The sequence below is a fragment of the Crocodylus porosus genome, unplaced genomic scaffold, assembly GCF_001723895.1.
Source record: "Crocodylus porosus isolate Cpor-Errol unplaced genomic scaffold, CroPor_comp1, whole genome shotgun sequence".
Lineage (NCBI taxonomy): Eukaryota > Metazoa > Chordata > Crocodylia > Crocodylidae > Crocodylus > Crocodylus porosus.
The window spans coordinates 2,033,834-2,044,494 of record NW_017728937.1 but is presented as its reverse complement, the minus strand read 5'-3'; the positions used below and the strand labels follow the sequence as shown (position 1 = coordinate 2,044,494).

Below are 10,661 nucleotides of genomic sequence, written 5' to 3'. Positions count from 1 at the left end.
TTTTTTTTTTTTTTTAAAGAGCCAGGAGCTGGGGCCAGTCAGGGCAGCCATGGGGGGGAGGGAGGGCTGGGAAAGCAAGCGGAGGTCAGGGGGTGCTCAGGTGGGCTGGGGTCTTAGCAGGGGATGGGGCTTGACAGGGGGGTCGCGTGTGTGTGATCGTCGTCTCCCCCCCCCAACTTACTGGCACAGAGTTCAGGTCCAGCTCCCTGCGGCAGTGAGCGGGGACTTCCTGAATCTTTGATGCTCTCCAAATCTTTTCTGAATCAATTTGGAGAGCTTCGAATCGATTTGGACCTGATTTGATTCAGATTCAGAGATTCGGCTGCTGAATCGGACTGGATCTCCGAATCGAATCAGCACCCAAAGCTTCACACAGCCCTGACAGCCAAAGAGTAACTAATTTGAATTACTTTCTCATTCTCCATTACAGCATTTGCAATGAGTGCAGCCCTTGAAGAGACAGCTGTAACTCTGTGGTGGTAGTGTAGCTCTGTAGATCAGTCAGATGGCAAGAATTTGGAAACAGGAAGAGTGAGCACTTTCTCTGTGCCTTGTCGATCAATGTTGCTGGCCCAGGGTTTGACACACACAGGTGTTGTGGGGTGGCAGTGCTAAGGATTGGGACCATGTTGGATCAACCAGCTACTTTTCTTTAGAGCTAAAGGAGGCTTCTGCCTCTCATCTCAGATAATGGAAGCATATTATCATGCAGACTGTAACACGCCTGGCAGCAATGAGCGACACAGCGAGTTCTCGATATGGAAGATCTCAGACAGCAAACTTCTATATGCCTTGTGTTGCTTGTTAGTTGAAAGGGTTGTCGCTGCAGTTGCCTCAGGGGTTCTTTGTCAGCTCTTTACTGTAACACATTAGATGTCTAAAGCTCTGCGGTTAGGGAGATGACAAGTACCTCACCACAGTGATGTGGGCAAGCTGTAATCAGGGAGAATGACCACAGCACTAAGGAGGTTTGCAGATTAGTTTTGCATCAATTGTGAAATGTTATCCCTCTGCATTATACTGGCTGTGAATTTTATGTCTACCTGTGTGCAGTAGGGCTCATCAGACCATGGGCGTTAAGACAGCCAGGTTCTTTTGATAAGCCGAGAAGGTGCATAAATAATAGGGAGGAGAGGCTAGAAGGGAGCACCATTGTATGTGGGGGAGGCTTCCTCTTCCCAGCTTTTTCTGCATAGTATCAGGGTGAAGATACCTGAGCACAGTAACCAGCTAGAGACCAAAACCCAGGATCCTTCCTCCCACATCACATGCTTTTATGGCTGTCAATATAACGGTGCATCCTCTAATAGATTTTAAGCTGTTTAAGACCAAAATTACCTTTATTATTGGTCAGTTTTATTATTGGTCAGTAGAGGGTGTGCTGCAATTGGTTGGCCTTCAGTCTCTCCTCTGAGACCAGCAATGCTGTGGATTCCTTGCCATGCACCCACTATCACCCCCACAAGTCTCCCTGGATTTCCTTTCTACCTGGCATCTTCCACAAGGCAACACAGCCTACTCAGCAACTAGACTGCTTACTTCAGGGATGAATTCTGTTTTCTTTCTGCTCACCAGTGCAGATCCAATGCTTGGAAATACTGAGTCCTGGAGTGGTTCTCCACTAAGGTTGGGAGATACTAGACCTCAAAAACATGAACTGTACCAGCTTAGCTGCTTTTTATCTTCTTCCAGCTGACACCTCCTGATAGGGCCCCCATTCCTTCAGTAGGCAAGTGCCTCACAATCCTGAATGCAGTTGTCCGTAAAGCACTCCTGCGAGGTGCTTTTTTCCCCACTTTAGAAGTAGAGAGAGAGCTAACTGGAGGCAGTTAGCTCTTTCCCTACCATAGCATCCAGGGACATTGAACCAGAGTCTTAGGGGACCACAATCACTGGGCTGTGGTCTCTCCACTTTTAGCCTCCTGCCACTTTCCTCTCTGATCCTGCAAGCACTTACATACATGTGTAGCAACTGATGTGCAAAAAGTGAAAAATGTGTGTAAGCTGTTGCAGGATCTGGCAAACTTCTAGAACAAATTAAAACTTTGATTATATTGAAAATCAAGATTTCAGGCTCCCAGCCTGCAACTGCATTGCATTTCCTGGTGCTAGTTTTAGGTCCTTGGTCTCCAACATGCTTGAGAGGGTCTGTGTGGGGCATACCTAGAGAAGGTTTGGCAAGAGTGGACAGACAGGACTTACCTGGGAGCAAACTCCTCTGGCAGTGCCAAGGATGTGCTGTGGATGCACGTTAAGGCACAAGCCCAGTGCACTGCATAGTAACGTGGGCCTAGATCTCAGATAGCTTTCTGGTGCATTAGGATGTAAATCCTCCAGTTGCTTGGTGCAAACAAATAAAGGTTGCCTCTGGAGTGGGTAGTACAATCAGTCCAGCATCCCTGGATTTGTTTCCTTTGATATTTATTTTGTTTTCTGCTGTCCCTATATGTATAATTTTCAGGGTTCTGCAGAATACATCTGTATTCAGTGCTAGAAGTGATCAAAGGATTCTATTTTGATGTTTCTAGCACTGGAGAAGGCATGAGAAAGTACTGTGGGACTATCACATTAGTTGAATGTTGGCTAAAATAGCAGTGAAAGTGTTCATATACTGGCATCTTGAGGTTTCAAAGCCAACAAGCAATTGACCTGAATGGAGTGATTTTTCTCCTTAGGCTGCCTACAGTCTCAGGAAAAAAGTGGCTCATGGACTAGCTTTAGGAAACGGAGGGCTAGAAGTGTTCTTTGAGGTTTTGTTTTGTTTTTCTTTTTTTAACAAAAGTTGAAATTTTAGGTCACAGTGAGGAGAGGAGCAGATTTAGCCAATTTAATAGTGATGAGGTACACGGGGCCTGCTTCTAGTTAGACCTAAAGCACTAACATTTAAGATTATGTCTTGAAATGAGTGGAAGGACAAGAAAAAACAAAATGACATTCCAAATCCTGTGATCATTAGTTTTAATGGTTAGATAGCTTCTGAGCTGGAAAATCTAGAAATAAATGCTGCCCAGCATTTGACACTGGGGATTCTGAGCTTTCTGGCTGTACAAAGCATTTAGCTGTGTCCAGGAGGATCATGGGATAGAGCTCATTAAAATTGTCTCTGGTTCTTTCAGTCTACCTCTTCTTTGTAAGCACCAGTTTGGGGTTGCTATAATAAACCCTGGACCTCAGACAAGGGGCATATATTATCCATGATTTGTTAGATGGTTCTAACATTTAAATATGGCACTAGCCCATTTATGCAGCTGGAAAGCTTGGTTTTAATATGTGCATGTCCTTTTGGCTGACATTTTCAGTACACCTTGGAGTTTCCTGTCCACTGTAGTGTCATCACTTATAAAACTCACTTGAGGGAAAATGTCCAAAATCCAGAGTGTCCCTTTAAGACCCCAGTTTAGTCAGCATGGAAAATGTGGCTTTTCTCATTTGACTTCCTTTTATTTTTTGGCTTTTACCTGTCAGCCTTCTCTGGACAGAAATCACCTTCCCTTGATTCACAGCTGACTTTGTTTTCACCCTAGGGGAGATGCGCCTTGTTGGCTTGCATGTCCAAGCACTGGTGAACGCTGGTGTTAAAGCAAAAGACATCGCTGTCATTGCTCCTTACAACCTTCAGGTGAGATCTCAGCTTCCTCCGACGTGGCATCTTAAGCCGAGCGTAGGGTGGATACACAATGGCAAATCTATCTCAAATGCGAGATCTTCAGGGGGCAATAATTAATCCTCTCCATTTCCTTAACCACCATGGTATTTTAGAGCCTTGGAGCTCGGGCACTCTTTATAACTAATCCATGGGGTGATCATCCTTCCCTTCTCAGTTGTGTGTCCTGACATGCAGGAATTTAAGGGGAAGGTAGTCTTTTAGGAAGATATCATTTCAATTCTTTTTATCTTGAAAGTGACCTTAATAACATGTTTGCCGTTGTTTTTCAGGTAGACATGCTAAGAGAGCACCTGTGTCACAAGTATCCAGAGCTAGAAATTAAATCAGTTGATGGTTTCCAGGGAAGGGAGAAGGAGGCTGTCATACTGTCCTTTGTAAGATCCAACAGGAAGGGTATGTATTTCTAGTGAGACAGAATTTTGGAGAAATAGGATGTTTTGGCATGTAAGGAAAGGGGAATCATTTAACAAAGTAAAATGTCACCCAGGGTGTTGCCAACATTCAACATTGGTGATTTTATTGGAGTCATGTAATGATATGAGTATCCGAGCTTTCATTTGAGTTAAAAGAAGTAGGTTAGTTGGCCTCTCACTTCCAGAGAAAAAGCTTGAAAACATGAATGCTGAAGCTTCAAATGCCAGAAGGCCAATAGAAAGAATTGGCACTGTTTTTAAAAGTTGGTCATCTTCAAGCCCTCACAAAGCTGAGCTTGGCTTGACCCATGTGGGATTAGTACCATTGCACTTATACCAGCAGCATCTTCCCCACTAGTGGAAGTCCCAAGTATTCCCCACAGAGCAAGGAGTTTGTAGTGAGCTACTTTTGGATACATCCCCAGAGAAAATGTAAACCAAAGCAAGTCCTATAAGTAATGCATAAAGATGGTTGTTTTCAGAACAGAATCTAGGGCAGAAAATCATGGCTTTTTCTGTCACTGAACACAGAGGGACATAACAACTGGAATGAAGTTAATTTCCTGAGGCCAGAGATTTCTCAGACTCTTTCTGCTGATCCACATAATGAAGGCTTATTATAAAGTATTTCACTATTTTGGAGGCATTGGAAGTTTCACGTTTTGTGTTATCCAAACCAAGTGAAGGGCACATGCAGAACCAGAAGGAACATCTTTCTGAGTTTCTGCAGCACTGTTAATGTACATCACACCTTTCAAACACAAAACAGGACCTGTCACTTGCTATGTGAGATTTGCAGGCTGAGATGACAAAAGACGAGACTGCACACAATGGTTTGGGAATATTAGCAGTGAAGAGGAGAAATTGGGAAGAGTTCACATAAGAAGTGAGCTTTACAAAGAGTTTGATGAAGGGAAGGTGGGACTTGGGTAATAAGAATAGCACAGTGATTGAAAGCCATTAATAACTAGTGACTCACTGCCTTCTGACATCTGTTCAGTGGCTGACACAAGATGAGTGGTGCTCTCAGGATAGGTGTCTGCATCCCAAAATTCCCCATCCCACTCCTCCCCCATTGACAGCCTTGTTGGCAATTTAAGCAGAGTTGCATCACAATGGGTAACCAAGTTTAATTGAACAAAGACTTGCCCTACTTCTGTAAATTACAGACCTTTTTATCTGCACAAGAGAGGCCAAAGGCCAGCCAAACTCCAGAGGTTCCACCCAGTTCTGTGGCCCCTTGCTTTTATAAATCCTAAAAATGCATTCAGATCCAATTGGCAAACCAACTGTGTAGAGTTGTGTACCATTGTGTAGAGTTTGTCCAGTGGTTAGGAGAGATTGGATTGGACTCTCATTACATTCTACCAGCTTCTGTGAATTGGGAATTAACCCCTAGGCTCCAAGACCACAGAGAGGAGATCACATATGCTTACTCATTCAAATCTGACCCTGTCTGAACCCTTCTGTATCACTGTTTTGGGACAAGCTGGGTGAAGCTTGTCACCTGGATTTCTTTTAACTGTTTATTTTTCCAGTTATCTCTTATTTAGCCCAGAAGCTGGAAACTCAGTACCCGCCCACACAAGCCTTTTCTCTTGCTGAGCTGAGTCATCTTGGCGTTTGCTATCTGTTATTATTCTTCCTTGAGAAAATAGCTGGAGAGCAGAAATAGACCCTGTCAGATTGCCTACATGGTGGTTATTTTTAACCCTTGGCCTACACTCAGATTGGGATTGTTGGGAGGTTGGGATGGGGATGTTTCTCTGCTTGAGAAACTTGGTCTAGTACCTATTGGCTCAGGCTGCTCAGCTGCTGGGAGAGCTTGATTCTTCTCTGTATGCTGGCATGTGGAGTTGCAGCTCCCACTTCTGTGGCTGACAGCTGTCTCCAGGGTTCAGCCACTTCACCTGAGCCCTGGCCTGGTGCTATGTGATGTCCCACTCCTGAGCACTCCCATCATAAGCCTGCCCCAGTATGCTAGTAGGGCAGGGGTGAGCAAAATGCAGCCCATGGGCCAGATGTGGCCCACCTGACCATTCTATCCAGCCCACAGGGCCCCTAAAATTTAGAAAATTAATATTTATCTGCCCCTGGCTGCCTGTCATGCAGCCCTCGATGGCTTGTCAAAACTTAATAAGTGTCCCTTTGCCTGAAATAACTGCCTGCCCCTGTAGTAGGGAGTGTAGCCCTGATGTTACACACCTCCCTATATATTACTTCCCCAACGGAAGGAGTGTAGCTGGCATGATGGGGTGCTAGGCGTGTGCCCAGAGCTGCACTGCAGCTGGTTGGGAAGGCAGTGAGTGTAGAGCAGCCCCAGCATCTCTGTGCTCTCTACAGTCCCACTGTGGCACTTCTAGGAACACCTCGTAGGTCCTAGATAGGTTTTTACAGACATAGGACAAAGTCTTGAAATGGACCCTTCTGTATTTGGCACCTCTTACTGCTGGTGGAGTGAGCCCCACAATAAGTCATGTGTAGACTTGGCAGAATTTGATTTTTATTTTTTAATAATGTTGATGGATAATACTGATTATTTATTTTTAAGCCTTTATTTCAATTTTTATCGATTTAAATTGAATCATAACTACTGTAGTACTGCCACCAGCTGAGTGGCAGAGCTGCTATCAGTCCTGGCTCTGCTCACCTGTAGCTCCCTCATCCGCTTTGTTACTTCTTCTTCCTTTGTTCCCAGTCCCCTGGGGTTCCTGAGAATTGCAGTTCAAGCTATAGTTAGCATGGTTCTGTAGGACTGCTCCCCCTGTCGGCACACACTCCATCAGCCATCATTTTTCTTATGTCCCCTTTCTGTAAATTTCTGTTATTAATGATGGAATTTTTTTTTTGTCAGTCTGACTGTAAGGTGAAAACAATGTTTATCAGTGTTTACCAATAAAAACTGAATCCTGCCAAGCCTAGGAATGTACTACTGTCTGAGGAAATGACATCCTACCACGTCCCTCCTCCCTGTATCTTTACCCTGGCTGCGCTGGGGGAATATAGACATGCCTCCAGGTGGTAGCCCTTTTATAATGCATCTTATCTTCAACTTCTGTCTGCACTTGTCTTCTCAATAAACCTATTCACCACATTTTGCAGTTGCTGAAACTGAAGCAGAGAAGGGAAAGGACTGGACTGAGGTTATAGTGTGAATCAGCCATAGAACCAGAACTGGAACTTGGGAGTTGGTAACTCCTAGTCCGATGTGCAGGTGACAGTAGCACTTTTCTCTGTTACCTCACTCCAAAGCCAATACATTATCCGAGGCCAAATCAGCAGCTGTAGCAATTGACTGTAGTTCCAGTGAGCTGAACTGATTTACATCATCTATGGTTCTGGCCTGTAGCTTGGACCCTTTGGTTCAGCACAGTAGTGCTGTCTCTGATGGTCCTTTGCCTTCTTTTGTGTTTTGCAGGGGAGGTGGGCTTCCTCGCTGAAGATCGGAGAATAAACGTGGCCATCACCCGTGCACGACGCCACGTGGCAGTTGTCTGTGACTCTCGAACCGTCAGCAACCAGGTCTTTCTGAAGCGACTAGTGGATTACCTCAGTGAGCATGGGGAAGCACGGACAGCCTTTGAGTACCTTGATGACATTGTGCCAGAAAACTACTCTCATGAGAACTCTCAGGGTCACCCCGAGCAAGGGGAGGGACCCAAAACTGTTCCATCGTCCACTCCAAAACCTCACTCCCATGGCCAGAAAGCCAAACCAGCTCCAGGAAAACCCATTCTCCCAAAACCAAGCATAGGTCCTGCACAGAATGTGAATGGCACTGGGAACAAGAGGATGGAGGTAAAGGACAATTCAGCCAAGTTCAAGGCCATGCTAGTGGATTTCCTGGAGAGCAGCAAGGCCCAGCTGGATTTCCCTCCTTCTTTAAATTCTCACGACAGGATGCTGCTCCACCAGATGGCTGAAGAATGCGGGCTACAGCATGCCAGCACTGGCGAAGGGAGACAGCGGTACCTCAGCATCCGCAAGAGACCCCCTGCCACTGTCTCTGCTACAGTGACTAACAAAGCCAACGAGCAGGCTCCATCCTCTGAGTCAGAAGGGCCCCCAAGAGAAGCCCCCAGCCCTGGTCAGACAGGAGGGAGCAGCATGAGCTCAGGGAAAGTCGATCTGAAAATGCTGCACCTGGAGAGGATGCAACGGGAAAAAGCCAAGTGGGAAGAGAGGGCAAGAAGAACCCAGGAGTCAAGTGTGAATCTGGCAGGGACAGCAGGAAAGAAGCCCAAAAATGAAGCCAAAGGTAGGCTCCATCCTGACTTTCTCTTCACTGTCACTTAAGATTTGCCCAGCCCTATCTACAGGAAGCTTCAGTATTTCTATTGGAAAAGCCTGTCATGTTGGTGGTGGTCTTTTATCATACCTCTTGAAGATTGTTCCAGGGACATCTTAACCTGAAACAGACAAAGCAGGGGATGAGGGCACTGTTAGCATCCCTCTGCTGCAAGGGGTACTAAAACATATTTGAAAAATGTTGGCAAGAAGCTAGAACTGAGGGAGACTTCATCCTCAACCTCTGTTGTTGCTGATCCTAGCTGGTGAGCGGAGTGTAAGTGGCTAAGACCTGTTGGCTTCATTCTTTGACCCCAAATTTCAATTTGGCAGCCTTTTACAAATGGCAGGCCACCGTTTGTTACATGGCTCTGTACTGAGGGTACAGAGTCCCCGCCTCCTACTTCAGCCTCTGCTTACCTTCACCACCAAGTGCTGCTGATGCTTGTGGCCAGCAGCGTGGGGGCTGCAGTAGTGGGGTGAAAGAACAGCCCTCGGCCCAGAGCAGGCAGGGCTGGGGGTGGCAGCAGGTGGCTTGGGTGCTACGGAGGCAGGGATCAGTGATGCATAGCAGACAAATGCACAGCATAGGGCAGAGGAGGTACCCACCAGATTGTGTCCCACCACACCCATCCCAGGCACCAGATTGGGGCCAGCGGCCGCATCCAGCCCATGGACGGACCAAGAACTACCCATGTGGCCTGCCAAGGAAAAAAGATTGAGCACTACTAAGTTAAACTTTTTTCCCTTCATCTTCCAGGTAAGACTGCTGCAAAAGCAGACAGCACTACAGCCGAAGAAGACATCAACACCTTGATTTCTACTGTGGTTAAAGCCGACAACACCTGTGGTTTCCCCCAGTGTAAAGCCAGCATTACCACCTTGGGACAGCTTTGCCTGCATTGTAACAAACGCTACTGCCTCAGCCATCACATCCCAGAGGTATGGGCTCTGTGTGCACTTTCAGGGCAGCTGGAGGGGTTGCCTGAGTGCAGGAAGGCTATTTGTGGGAGCTTACCATCTGCTTGGTCTCCTGACCTACTTAACTCAAGCTGAGTTCCAGTAGTACGGGAACGTGGAACTGACTTTTCCTATTGGGCATTCAGAGGAGGGTTTCCCCAGCAGCACTATCAGCTTCTGGAAACCTCCAATCCTGAGATGAGCCCCTTCTCTCAGCCCGCTCCATTGTGGGGCCTTTTGCTCCAAAGAATTGCAAAGAGAATAAAAGCTTTGCTAACAGCCCTTATCTGTTAGGACCCAAGTGAGAGTCCTCCTGACGATCACTTTCCCCTTTGCTTTTGGCTTTTACGGATCTCTGACATGCATTTCTGGATTTCCCTTGGATCACAAGCAGAGCAAAGCAGGAAAGAGCAGTCTTGTGCCTAAGACTTAGGCATCTGGAAATGCTGGTTCAGTTCCCAGTTGGCCTACTGTATCCTTGGGCTTGCCAAGTGGGATTTGATTCTGCACAGCGGTTGAGCATTCTGGACCCAAAAGAGAAATGCTTGTTCTTTAATGTGTCTCTGGATTGGGACCACCAAACTCAGCACCTGATAGGATCAAAGCCTTCAAATCTGCTTCAGTTCCCCATCTGCACGAGGGGTGAATACCACATCTTTTCTTCCTTCCCTTGATCTGGTTTTGTGTATTCAGTGGTTCTCAACCTTTTTAGATTCAAGAGACCCCTTGTTAGACTCAAGGCACTCCTTGGAAAACAGCAGCCCTTAGCTTTCACTTGTTTCTTATGTAGAGAAAATTAAAAGAACAAATCTTCAGTTACAGAAAACTTAGACTGTGACAGGCCAGAATAGTTTGATATGATGGATTTGTATTTGAAATCTTGGGGCCTATCTTCTGACTCATGTGTAGGTGTTTGAACATCTAATGGTGTTAATATCATGCAGCACCCCTAAAAGGATTTTGTGGCAACTTGGTCGAGCATCACTGATGTAGAGTGCAAGCTTCTCAGGCTAAGATATAAGGCATCCTGTATCTTACATACGGTTCAACAAACAGCGCTCTCAGCTTGGTTGTTCTAGCACAACTACCATATTGATCATAATCATAACCATGATCCAGGGCTGGCAGTGAGGTCAGAGGAGCTGGATTGCCCCTAGAGCTGGGGGAACAGAGCACTTATTTCTAATATGCTTGTTTTTCTTAAAACAATGCTTTGGGGGGGGTCTGTCATTTTTTATATCTGTAACTGTTTGACTAGAATAGAGTTTCATAGATTTCATAGACATCAGGGCTGGAAGGGACCTCGGGAGATCATCGAGTCCAGCCCCCTGCCC

At 46.1% G+C, this 10,661-nt stretch overlaps 1 protein-coding gene and 1 long non-coding RNA gene across 2 annotated transcripts in view; one reads left to right on the top strand and one right to left on the bottom strand.

The window, feature by feature from the left end:
- The window catches only part of IGHMBP2 (immunoglobulin mu binding protein 2), a 114,774-nt gene that overhangs the window by 92,699 nt on the left and 11,414 nt on the right, over positions 1-10,661 (top strand). Inside the window, exons 11-14 of the mRNA XM_019547248.1 lie at positions 3,525-3,619; positions 3,937-4,060; positions 7,499-8,338; positions 9,128-9,309. Coding sequence (XP_019402793.1) covers positions 3,525-3,619; positions 3,937-4,060; positions 7,499-8,338; positions 9,128-9,309 — 1,241 coding nt within the window. The remainder of the gene's footprint in view (positions 1-3,524; positions 3,620-3,936; positions 4,061-7,498; positions 8,339-9,127; positions 9,310-10,661) is intronic.
- LOC109318181 overlaps positions 2,592-10,661 on the bottom strand; it is a 19,945-nt gene continuing 11,875 nt past the window's right edge. Inside the window, exon 3 of the long non-coding RNA XR_002103201.1 lies at positions 2,592-2,667. This is a non-coding gene — a long non-coding RNA (uncharacterized LOC109318181). The remainder of the gene's footprint in view (positions 2,668-10,661) is intronic.